Genomic DNA, 13695 nt, shown 5'->3' on the forward strand with positions numbered 1-13695 from the left:
AAAGCTTTATTCGAGGTAAGGATGATTCAAACTCAAGTTTTACACCGGCTATCAAAGGTTGTGGTCAAGGATATATGAATGATACTATAGTGCACTGCTATATAGGGCTGGGCAATACATCGATATTATATTGAAATTGTGATATGAGACTAGATATCGTTTTAGATTTTGGATATCGTAATATCGTGATATGATAATATTGGTGTTGTCTTCTCCTGATTTTAAAGGCTGCATTACGGTAAAGTGATGTAATTTTCTGAACTTACCAGACTGTTCTAGCTGTTCTATTATTTGCCTTTACCAACTTATTCATTATATCCAATTTACTGATGATTATGTATGGGGCGGCTTTAGCTCAGGAGGTAGAGCGGGTCGGCCAATGACGCAAGGGTTGGCGGTTCGATCCCCGCTCCCTCCCAGCTGCCGTCGTTGTGTCCTTGGGCAAGACACTTAACCCTCCTTGCCTCGTATGATGGTGGTCGGAGGGGCCGTTGAGGGCTGATGTGTGGCTGCCACGCCTTCGAACCACCGGTACGAATGGTGTGAACGAATAATGATTCTGTAAAGCGCTTTGAGCACTTGGAAAGGTGCTATATAAATTGTAAATATTGTGTGAAAGCACCAGTAGTCATCCCTACAATATTGTCGTAATATCTACGTATTTGGTCAAGAATGTGATATTTGATTTTGTCCATACTGTATCCCCCAAGAAATACTGAGATACAGTGTATATATTGTGTATCGCCAATTAGCCTAAAAATACCAATATGAGTTTTGGTCCATATCGCCCAGCTCTAGTGCTATAATGTCATTGGCTATTCATTAGTGTCCAGATAATCACATCCATCCTTATGTGCATCAGGAGCTGAATCTGATTGATATGAAATGACAGGTGTGATAATGACATTAACTCAATCAACACCGGCATAATGACATATCCTGGTGTCATTGCTTGTCACAGGGCTTGAATTTGAAGCTGAAGACGAGGTTGTCTTCTTGGTTAAATTCAATATTGATGCTGAACGCTACATTCAGAATACGATACTGACTGACAGTTTCCCCTCTCAACACCTATTATGCCAGCCAGAAGAGTCTGTGTCTACAGTAGAGTGGCACGGCAGACTGCAGTCTGCATCAGCTTTGGTGTTCATATGCTGCGGGTGTTACTGAAGCACCCAGACTTCACCTCTCCTGCAGGAGCGTCTTGAAAGGCTTGTCAGATCTTAGGCGAACACATCTCCTCTGCCTCCTACAGGGTTTGACACCAAATGTACAGCAGAACCTTGGAAAAGCGGCGGCCGGCCCCGGGTTCAAGGACAGTTCGCCCGCTCGTTAATATATTAACCGCCGCTTGCTGGTCTATTTTCTCGACTTCCAGCTCTGTCTCTTAATCAACTACTGCATATCTTGTCTCCTTTTTCCACTTGCTCCCTTCCTCTCTCTTTGCCTCTAACTGTGCGAGTCGTTTGATGGTAGGACTGCTCTCTTTTTCACGTGGGCGTAAAGTGACAATGGTGTTTTGAATACAATGGAGACATCAGTATGTGTCTGGAGGTAATTAGGCCTGATTTCTCTCCCTGCGAGAAGTCAAACACTCGGAAAGGTCAGAAAAACAACAAACGCCCACATTCTCTTCTCTGGCAGTGTGGCACAGCATTTTTCCACACAAACAGTCTGTATACAGTACAGTGTCTGGACAACCTTCATTCTCCTCCCCCAGGCTCAAAGTGGAGAAAAACACAATGCAAAACCAAATCGTTCTAATGCTTTAAATCTGGCCAATTACCTTGGCCGTGCGTGGCTTGTAACTGCCAGGTACATTCTTATCAGTGATGATATGTCTATGAATATAAGAATATGTGTGTTTTTGTTTCGTGGACTTTGTACATACGAGAGCTGGGTGAGGTCTGTGGCGTGGAGGTTGAGTCTCTGCGCTAGTCGCTCCATGAGGTCCGAGCCCTGGTCAGTGGGGAGGGAGCTGGGGGAGAAACGCACAAACAGCTGGGCGTCACTTATGGAGATCCATATATCTATACAGGATACACGCAGTCATCCAGCCGTTAAAATGCTATTTCTTTTTAGTATGGAGATATTACTTCAATTCATACCCGCTAATGGCTCATTGCACACAAGCAAAACCTATGGTTTGTCTGAATGGATGTTGCACGTGCGCACATGTACACACACGCACACACACACACGCACACACACACACACACACACACACGCGCGCACACACACACACACACACACACGCGCACACACACACGCACACACACACACACACACACACACACACACACACACAAAGCCAAGGTGCCGAGGGAATAGGGATCAGCTGCCGCTTCAGGCTTGGTAAATCACCTGCTTTTTTCCAGCAATGACACAAACAATAAGGTGCAAATGGAACCTGCATGAGGTGTAATGGCTGTATCATATGGACGCGCCTTTCTCTTCCCTTTCCTCCGCTCATCTCTTGCTGTTTCTTCGTCTACATTCACTTTGTCTCACATACACACAAACGCGCGCACGCCGAAAGCTACAATGCGGTGACAGCGCACAAACACATGGGGCGCACGCACGCACGCACGCACGCACACACACACACACACACACACACACACACACACACACACACACACACACACACACACTCGTGGTGAGATGAGAATAATAAGGTGCAAATGGAATGGAGGTGAAGTGTAATGGTGGTCTGATAAAGCCATGCCTCATCTCAGCTCAGTCCATGGCTGCTCTCACCCAGAGAGTAAATCGCCAAGGAAATAGAGCAAACAAAGGCAATCTGCAGGCCAACGCGCTGGATGGAGGATATGAGAAGGGCACACACACACACACACACACACACACACACACACACACACACACACACACACACACACACACACACACACACGCACACATACACAGAAAGCTACTTTATTGCTGACAGCTTAACCTGGAATCACTGTGGCTGCCAAGTGAGTGCAAGGTGACATGCACAGAAAAGTCATGGATCATAACGAAACATTGTCCAACAGCATGTGGAACCTGAGCAGCAAACTTTCACATGTTGTTACCACTGGCTTAAGATGCAAGGAATTCAAAACACCATAAACAAACAGTAGTGATGGTAAGACAGGAAAGCGGTTAGAGCAGCTATTCCCAACCTGTGGGCTGCAAAGTTTTTTTTTAATTATTATAATTATTATGTATGAGAATGCATTTCTCCATTGTTGAATGATAGTTATGTAATTTGTAGTCAATTATTCGTTAATTAGTCAATTGTAGACAGGCCCTTACTTTTAGTTTAGATTTCTGTATGGTGCTGATGGACAGCTCCTTTTATCGTTAAAATAAAAAGTGCTTTGAGAACGCGTTATTTGGCGTGCGTAGAAATGTGCCATTAGCTGGGAGTCAAGCCCATGTCGTGCTGAATATATAATGTGGGCATTGGCAAGTACCAGGATTGGCCATGCTTTTATTATTTCTTATTTCCTGTATACTTTTTGGATACACAACATTCTCATAAGTTAGGGGGGAAATGGGGTTTCTAACAATTATTAGACATATTCAAGCACAAAAATGATGCTGAGGTATTGTTTTTCTTGAGCCTGTATTTGACACCACATTACAGCATGCTTCTTCTAGCGGTGGCAGAACAGCGAACAGTGTACGTGTACGAGTGGTTGATTCACTCCACCTTTGAGAGAGTGGGTGGATCTTGTTTCTCCACTTTTTTTTTGGAGAGCTTTTGAAAGTTAAAGATTCGCCAAAGCAATTCCAGACACGTTCGCCTCCCTCTGCGGTAATTCTAGCAAGTGGAGAGCTCCAGGAGTGACTTGGTTGTTGATGCTAGCACTTTTCCCCTTGGGTTTCTCTCTTGTCTCTTTCTCTTCCATCCATACCTTCCACTTCTCCCCCCTCCTCAGACCCCCCACCTTCCCCCTATTCCCCAAACCCCCCACTACCACCAGCACAATGTCAGGAGCTGTCAGATAAGCAGGTTTGCGTCGCCTCACTGCGGGGTGCGAACGAGCCGGGGATAACAACCGTGCAATCATGAGGTCTGCTGTGAATGCAGACACCACTATAGGCCCACTATAGGTGTCCGTTAGGTGGGCTGATCGTGTGGATCGAGGGGGAGGAAGAGGAGGAGGAGGTGAAGATATTTCCTCTGGAAGGTGACCTGTTTCTTTTCCTTCGGCACACAATCCCCTATGTTGCGTGCTTGTGTCTATATATGCTTTAGCCTGTATGTGTGTTTGTGTTTATGGTGTGTGTGTGTGTGTGTGTGTGTGTGTGTGTGTGTGTGTGTGTAGGTGTGTGTGTGTGTGTGTGTGTGTGTGTGTGTGTGTGTAGGTGTGTGCGTGTGTGGTCACAAGTTGACGGAGATCGTGCCCATCGGGCCTTTATGAGCGTCTGTCTGTTGAACAGGTGAAGGACAGCCCACTGACACCGGACTTGATAACGCCATAAAGGGATTTGAGAGAGGGCCAGGGGCGAAGACACAGTCGATAGGAACTTATCTTCACTGAGCCCTGAGCTGAGTGAGAGGTGAGAGAGACACAGAGAGAGAGAGAGAGAGAGAGAGAGGGAGAGAGAGAGGGAGGGAGGGAGGGAGAGAGAGAGAGAGAGAGAGAGAGAGGGAGAGAGAGAGGGAGGGAGGGAGAGAACTTGGCTACCCTTGCTGACACGGTATCATCATTAAAGCTGTAATACAGCACGGTAATACCCACACACTGAGGGATTTATCACCCCAACTATTGTAATCAGGTGCAGCACACACTAAGGATTTCGAACTACTGTATCCTTTTCCATAAAAAGACTTGCATGTGTGGGCGGTTTAGACAGAAATTGTGTTTCTAAAAGGCACTTTCAATAACTGAACAAAGCAGACTGAGGCTTGGTATTAAGGTATGTAAAATGAGTCTGCATTGAAACAGGTCCAACAGTGCGGCTGGCTGACAACTGGTGAGTGGAGCAATAAACTATAATATAAAGCTATGAGCTATAATATTACGTTTCAAATGACCACTAACCAATTGTGAGAGAAGGGTTATAATGGCCTGTACAAGGTGGCCGCTGTTGATATTTGCACAGAAGGACCACCAAGGTTAAATCCACATGGATCAATGTATTAGATTTACTGGAAATATCTACTATATTCAACATTATATTAAATTGTGCTGCTCCAGTCTATTTTATACACCAGAAGCCAGTGCTCGCTACATGTGTATATATTCCTGTTTATTACTATTATCTTTTTTGTTGTATTTCTGACTTACTAGTTTCCCAAGTGCAATCAGTCAGGTTCCAATAGCAAATACTATATAGGTAAGAAACTTTTTTCTGAATTTTTTTTATTTGTATAAACTACTAGAACTTTCTATATAATACCTAAAAGAGACAATATTCCTTAATTTCTACTCCTTATTTTTGATATACTAAAACACTACTTTTTTATCTAATTTTGTGTTGTGTTGTGTTTTTATGTACAGTATATAGCAGAAAACCAGCGAGTCTAATTCCTCGTCATGTAAACATCCTTTCTACTAATAAATCCAATTCTGATCCTGAAATGATCACAACCTGAATCATACTCACTCTGAGTTGGTGATAATGTAGCCAAAGTGTCTGTCCTTGCCCCTGCTGGAGAACTCCTTCACCCCCACGTGAACCAGCTGAGTTTTGACTCTCATGTCCGTCTTCTGTGGTTCCTCCAGCTGTTTTGTCCGGGTTTTGGCCTCAATTCCCTTGACCCAGGTCTCTACCTCTGAGTCCACCTGTGCGTCGGGCCCCTTCGCACCACCGGTTAAACCCAGGTCGGAGTCACCGTTCCCAGGCACTGCCATGGCCCTCTGCTCCCACGGGTGGGGCACAGGGACCTTGCCCTGGGTCGTCCGGCTCTGGACGTTCTCCAGTCCCACCACTTTCTGGCCGCCACTAGAAGCCTCTGGTCCACCACTGTTGACCTCCAGATTACCGAAGGGCTCCAGGTTCAAGTAGTCCAGCAGCTTGGTGAGGAAGGCTGCGTGCTGCGTTGGATGAAGGTAGATTTCTCTTTAGAACAGTCCACATATTTGCACCTACATATTTTACTTTTGTCTTTTTTTTCTTTTAGAAGAGAAGATTTAATTAATTCCTGGAGAGAAATTAATTAATATCTTCAATAGAGTTATACATTCTATGATAAAATATCAAGCATTGAAAATCTCTGAATGTGTATAGCATTCAACAAAGTCTCCAGATCTCAGTGCTGCTGAGTACAAGGTCCAATACCTTTCATCTGTCTATTTTTCCTCATACATTATGATTAGAGGATTCTTTCATTAACTTAACTGACTAAAACCTAAACAAAAGATGCATGGCATTATTTGTATTACTTTTAAAGAAATGTGTACGTACAATTTAATTAAAACATTGAGGTTAGAATATGGATTTTCTAAAACCCTGCAATTATGATCTTGCTTTCAATTTCCTATTCAATGATAAAGTCTGGACAACTTTCAAATCATCCCAATTTGCACTGGCATTTGGAAGTGAATAAAATTTAAGTTTGAACATGTCTCTCTCCCCCAGAAACCAATTTATTGGCAGAATAATTTGAAATCACCTTGTCAACGGGCTCGTCTGCACCATCTATTTGTTGGCCTGAAAACAGACACAATGTATGTGAGCAGAATGTGTGACAACTGCAGCTCCCCAATGTTTTTACCAGAGAAAAAACAATTGTGAAGAAACCCCCCCAAAATACCTTTGATATAAATATCAATAATGTATGTATTGTAATGCACTTATAAAGACTTGAGATTGCAATATAATGTTTAATGGATATGGTTTTTAGCTCATACTATTTTACACTCCATTCAAATCATAAATATTGTTATTGCAAATTCAAATATGACAACAAACTTTCGGCTTTTACTCAGAGAATAAAAGGTCTACCTTGGAGTTCTCCTCTCTCTGTGTCTTCCTGGTCTGGATCTTGGCCTTTGTCTGATTCATGGTCCTGGTCTTGATTCAGGCCCAAAGTAGCTAGTGGCTCCCTCTTACCCTGGCTGTCCCCCCTGGAGTCTGTGGCTCCTCCAGGCCCTGGCCGCTCCTCATGCACCACCTGCAGAGCTCCTGTGATGACCTCAGCCAGCTGGTCCAGGTCTTTGCCCATCAAAGCCTCCATTGACATGCTGTGCGTTCCCAGCTGCTTCACCACATTCTGGATGAATCGCTCTGGAAAGGAGAGAGATGAGTGCACATTTACCGTGCGTTCACACCAAGGCAAAAAAAAGCTGCACTTTATTCTACAAAGTCGAGCGAACGGGCGATGCATTTGCATTTGCGTTTGCATTGACTTTGTTCTGTATGTAATCTCGTCAAGTGAATTTGCGAAAATAGCCTCGACGTGAACGTCCAGTCACAATCAAATCAATGGAGATAAATATAGATTTTAACACTAAAATGTTCATCCAAAGACTCTTCTTCCACACCTGAGAAGTATTGTGGCAGGTGCGTAGGTGGAGTAGATGCACTTAGAAGAGGAAGGGACCACTGTCTTCACTTACTCAAATAGGAATCTAATACACAAGGTTTCGGTACAAGACCTTTTTGAAGTATATACTGTATACATACTGTATACTTCCTCTTCTAAACACTAGAATGTTGAAAACACAAAAAAGCACAATTTATCCTAACAGGAAGAAAAAAACAGGAATATTATATGGTGCAAGTACAGATACCGCAGTGTGAAGTACCCATAGCAAGCTACGATAAAGCGGATCTTACCATCCATGCCACTAAGAGGCTCTTTGGCGGTCAGACGGTTGGAGCCGGCCTTGAAAAGCAGCCCGTCCAGATTAGGCCTAGGGGTTTTGGAGCCCAAATCCACCCGAGACTGGGGCTCTGCATTGTCGGTGGGAGCCGGCCGGATGTAGCTGAGGTAGTGGAGCTTTCCTTTGGGCCATGGAGCCTCACCACCTGGGATGCCCTGCTGGGGGCCTGTTGACCCAGCAAGAAGGCGTTCCAGTTGTTTGGAAAGGAGCCTGCTCCTGCCAGGGTCCTGGTTGGAGAGGGCCGGAGCTAGCTGGGGGTGCCTGCCCTCTCCACTCTGGGTAACCACTTTGGTGACTGGAGGTTGGCCAGCTCCTTTCTGAAGGCTGTAGATAGTGGTCTTCTTCCAGCCCTGCTGGGGCTTTGGCTGGCTGGAGTCCAAACGGCCATCAGGCCTGATGTCTTCATTCTAGAACACAAAATGTCCACTCCACACGTTCAAACATCTTTTTTCTTCTTGCCAGTTATGTGAAGCTACAGTGACAGTATAACAGTATCACATGAATCTGCAACCTAGCCTTAGGTCTGCAATAGTGTTTCTGAGAACAGGAGATGGGTTGTACTGGGTCAGCACTGTTGTGACAGCCTTTAGTATAAAAAAGAGAAGCAACCTGGGACAGGACAGGATATGAAAAGGGATTCTAGATCATAGACAACTGCCCTTGGAAATTGCATTATGGAAATCATAGATGAGATAGTGTCACTCAAAGAGTAATTTCATGCATTTCCACAACACACAACAAACTTAAAAAGTGCATTCCCTATCAGAGAAGGAGTAGTAGCAGCCCCTTATCTACAAACTAAAATTATGAATCATCTGATTTCGAAGTTGGCCATATGACTTTATATTTGACATATTATGAATTATGTATTTATTTACTATACATAACACAGTGCGCAGGAATACTTCAGCAATAGATCACGACAGGCCATGGTATATGCTCATTATACCACACCTAAGGTTGTGCATTATACCCTTAGGTGTGGTACAATGAGCATACCACAGGCTGAAGTGAGCTACAGTATTGCTTTTATAAAACGGTTACCAAGTATGTCAATTAGAAAGGAATAAACAACTCTAATTTAAATGGCTGTTATTCAGAAATCATACTCTTCCGTGTAATAAAATAGTCCCTCCTGGCTCCCTGCACAGAGCCGACGCAGTTGCTGAACAACGTCAGATAGCAACACAGGCTTGGTGACAAACAAAGAGCTATCGTTAGTGTGGTGTGTTCTATGTTGATTAATTCTATGTTGTGAGTAACAGGAAGTCTTGTGGAACCCTATAGGCTGCTGGGGCGGGTTGTTATGGTTGGTTACTTCCTAGAGCTTGCTACGCTAAATAAATAGATTTGATCATAGTTCACAGTTTGTCTCACATTGCTTCTTTTTGAATATACGACAGTTAGCTAGATAACTTCGGCTAATGCTTGTGCTTGTGCTAAGCTTACTTAACGCTAATGTTTCCATTTCGGTAGGCAGCTAGCGAATGTTGTTGTCGCCGTTAGCTAGCTAGTGGCTGCCGAGCGGCTACCGAGCTGTCGTATACTGATGACATCACTAGCAGGAGACAAGAGTAAACACTACCGCAAGGCACACAAAAACAATACATATACTGTATATATATATACCGGAAGGCACTCTGGGTATTGTGGTGCGGAGCTACCGTTTGCTAACCTTGCAAGCAAGCTTGTGAAAACAAACAATACCGCCCCCATCTGGCAATGTCAGGTTACCTGTTTGCGAGGCTAGTAGCCTAGCTAGCTACCATTTGTTTTCTCAGTTTTCTCATAACTGTGGTATATTAGCGTGGGATACACTAAATATACCACAGCTGTGCGCCAATCAGATTGCTTTACTTTACTTTACTTTACTTTATTGCATTTAGCAGACGCCTTTATCCAAAGCGACTTACAACATATTACAGCATGGCACAGAAAAATACAACAATAAACCAAAAACAGGAGCATAGACTACAACAAATCAATCTTCGGAGGGGCCCAGGTGTAGCCCGAAAAGGTGGGTTTTTAGTCTCCTGCGGAAAATGGCTAACGATTCGACCAGCATAACAGAGGGGGGGAGCTCATTCCACCATTGAGGAGCCAGGGAGGAAAAAATGCGCGAACGGGCCAAGCGACCCCCGGGGCCACGCAGTGATGGAGGGGCGAGGCGAGCTGTGCAGGTGGAGGAGCGGAGAGAACGATTGGACGTTGGGAAGCTGACCAAAGATTGCAGATAGGTAGGGGCTGACCGGTGAACTGCCCGGTAGGCCAGTACGAGAGTCTTGAATTTGATACGGGCCACAATGGGGAGCCAGTGGAGGTCGCGGAGAAGGGGAGTGACATGGGAGAATTTAGGTATGTTGGACACCAGACGAGCAGCTGCGTTCTGGATGAGCTGGAGGGGTTGGATGGCCGAGGCAGGTAGCCCCGCCATAAGAACATTACAGTAGTCGAGGCGGGAAAGGACAAGTGCCTGGACCAGAAGTTGAGCTGCTTGATTTGAGAGAGCCGTTTTATAAAGGCATTTAGACGCATTTAAACCCTGTGGCATAATAGTGCTAATACTGGGCCTCAAATGTGCCATTCTGTCCTTTCTCCTCTCTGTATGGGAACTTTCCATCTCCTCCGCATATATCGGATCCACCGAGCAGCATTATTTTAATACATGTCGGCGCTACATTAATACTAGCTATCCCCCTCGGTGCCATTTTCTGTCCTTCAAATGTATATAGAGAAAATGTCAGTCTTTCCAAGCCCTGCATACTGAGAGGCCATAATGGCATTAGCACAGCGGGATGGGGGGCTCTGCCATTCACACTAACCATGTTTGCCTTCTTCCATCACGCTACACAACAAAGAGGCTCATCTCATCAATAAGGAAGGTCCTGAACTCTTCAACTTTGCATTATTGCCGCACTGACACAGCAGTAGGAAGCAGCTTGGCTATGAAGGATGTCTCCCGAACACATTCATGCAAACCCGGGGTTCCACCCGAAATATGGTGATTGAATAATGTAAAGACGTGATGGAAGATCTTTGTGTAAAAGGGTCTCTCTCGGCTCAGCGGGAGGGAGAGGAGGGAAAGCGAGGAAACAAAAGCAACGCAGGGACAACTCGCCGACCCCCAGCGTGCAGATATACTGCCTCCTGCCCATTAGGACGCTGCACAAAAAGGACAGGAAGAGGCCCCTCCGTGCATTATCTGTGCAAGATGACCTTTAAACAAAATAACAGTTTTATTTATTTTTTATGCCAAATGTATGGACTATTCCTTCTGGTTTGAATTCGAATCCTGTATCTCAATTATTCTAGCCCGGCATAATCTGGACGGATCAGTTATGATATCAACAGAGGAAAGGACATTTTGGCTATTTTTTCCCCCAGATAGTACAGCATATCCGTGTGTTGGCCACACCTCCACAATCAGAGAGCAATTTTTGCAAGGCTACAGTGGCGGGGAGCGAGGGAACAATCTGAGCTCTCGACGGGTCGTTACCTGAATGCCGGCACCCTGTCGTTGAGCCCCTGGTAGTCCAACTGCCTCAGACTGCGGCAGAAAGCCCAGGTCTGTCAGGTACTTCTGAAGGCTCCTGCTAAGCTCCACCTCCACAGGCTGCAGCTTCCTGTCTCTGGAGCTGCTGTAGGAAGTCATGGCCACATGGTGGAGGGGGACCTTCCTCACTTTGGAAAACTCTCTGGAGATGACTTGCTGGGTGATGTCATCCCGCCATGTCAGACCTGGGCACACGGAGAGTTCATACTGGAACAATTACTTCAAATTCAAAAAGGTTTATCATCTATGGTTTTGGAAATATTGATATAGGTTTGACTTTCCGACACTGCCTACAAACGGTAAGTTAAAAACAGACCATGTGTGTTCTCTGCTCAAGGGAAATTGTTTAGAGTTGTCTCGGTGTTAAAGGGTAAACTTCACAGTGCAAAACAACACAGCAAGGATGAATCAGAATGTGAGAGCAGAGAGGGTCTAAAGTTCTAACACAGTAAGAGTGAGTCATGAATACACACAAACACACACACACACACATAGACATACATGGATGTACGCACACACACACGCATACACACGTGGGCACACACACACACACACACACACACACACACACACACACACACACACACACACACACACACACACACACACACACACACACACACACACACACACACACACACACACACACACACACACACACACACACACACACACACACACACACACACACACCAGCCAGTCAACAAGCCCTGGGAGAATGTCACGCTGCGGCCTGACGCCTTGCCAACATCTCTACTAATTGCCAACACATAGTTGGGATGCAGAACTCCTGGGCAGGGGGCGGGGCAAAACGCAACGGTGCCAAGGCCAGATGGAGCTACCCAAGCAAAAAAGACACACAAAACATGGCCGCATTCCCAACAAGCCAAAAGGCATAGCATTCCATCAGCAAAGAGCAGAGGAATACTAAAGATATGATACTTTTGTCTGACGCCAGGATGTTCACTGATGACGTTTCCATTCCACTGGAGAAGCATTTTTTAACGAGAAAGAAGTAATTATGGGAATGTAGCTGTGTGGCGTAGGCTTATATTCGTAACTGCCACCTACCAAACCTTTTACTGGGGTCTTTGGAAGTCCTCGTCTAAACTGAAACAAAGAGTTATGCTGGTCTTAATGATGTGAACATATTTAATAGCAATAAGCTAACAGCCGGGGTAAGAATATTATGATAAAAATCAAAGTATCAACGTGCAGAATGTCTTCATTAGCCTGGTTTCTCACCCATAGACACTAGGTATTCTCATAGATATTCATAAGCACCAGATGAGGATCTGAGCAATGCAGAACAGCTACAGATGCCTCCAGTCATTCTTGGCAACGCTGAACAGAGCACAAAGCAGCGTATGTTGTCGTCGTTCTGGAACGCAGCTCAGCCATCCATCCATACAACAATAACATTTAACTACCCGTGGCTTACCCGATGTGTGGTATACCTGCTATACATTAGTGCCATGATGATCATTTACGCTATCATCAGTGGAGATGGGGAAGCGGTTCTGGTTTCAACCCTGAAGGACCCATAAGGTACCTGCAGTTAACTGTGACTGGTTAATGGATTCAGTGGCGATGTAAAATCCTGATGTACCGGAGCAGGGCGAGGCTGACACTGGCTTGGCAGTGTAAACGTCTGATGGTAGTGGAGCAGGGTGCCGCTGACACTGGCTTGGCGGTGTAAACGTCTGATGGTAGTGGAGCAGGGTGACGCTGACACTGGCTTGGCGGTGTAAACGTCTGATGGTAGCGGAACAGGGTGCGGCTGACACTGGCTTGGCAGTGTAAATGTCTGGTGGTACCGGAGCAGGGTGACACTGACACTGGCTTGGCGGTGTAAACGTCTGATAATACCGGAGCAGGGCGAGGCTGACACTGGCTTGGCGGTGTAAACGTCTGATGATAGCGGAGCAGGGTGACGCTGACACTGGCTTGGCAGTGTAAACGTCTGATGGTAGTGGAGCAGGGTGAGGCTGACACTGGCTTAGCGGTGTAAACGTCTGATGGTAGTGGAGCAGGGTGAGGCTGACACTGGCTTAGCGGTGTAAACGTCTGATGGTAGCGGAGCAGGGTGACGCTGACACTGGCTTGGCGGTGTAAACGTCTGATGGTAGCGGAGCAGAGTGAGGCTGACACTGGCTTGGCAGTGTAAACGTCTGATGGTAGTGGAGCAGAGTGAGGCTGACACTGGCTTGGCGGTGTAAACGTCTGATGGTAGTGGAGCAGGGTGAGGCTGACACTGGCTTAGCGGTGTAAATGTCTGATGGTAGTGGAGCAGGGTGAGGCTGACACTGACTTGGC

At 45.7% G+C, this 13695-nt stretch overlaps 1 protein-coding gene across 1 annotated transcript in view; it reads right to left on the bottom strand.

Moving 5' to 3' along the window:
- Positions 1 to 13695, bottom strand: part of ptprn2 (protein tyrosine phosphatase receptor type N2) — a gene marked incomplete at its 5' end in the record, with an annotated part of 195651 nt that overhangs the window by 127824 nt on the left and 54132 nt on the right. The window contains 6 exons of the mRNA XM_083654591.1: positions 1892 to 1978; positions 5605 to 6035; positions 6614 to 6651; positions 6946 to 7227; positions 7780 to 8233; positions 11323 to 11564. Of these exons, the coding sequence (XP_083510717.1) occupies positions 1892 to 1978; positions 5605 to 6035; positions 6614 to 6651; positions 6946 to 7227; positions 7780 to 8233; positions 11323 to 11564 (1534 nt within the window). The remainder of the gene's footprint in view (positions 1 to 1891; positions 1979 to 5604; positions 6036 to 6613; positions 6652 to 6945; positions 7228 to 7779; positions 8234 to 11322; positions 11565 to 13695) is intronic.

The sequence above is a fragment of the Poromitra crassiceps genome, assembly GCF_964638095.1.
Source record: "Poromitra crassiceps genome assembly, chromosome: 2".
Taxonomy (NCBI): domain Eukaryota; kingdom Metazoa; phylum Chordata; class Actinopteri; order Beryciformes; family Melamphaidae; genus Poromitra; species Poromitra crassiceps.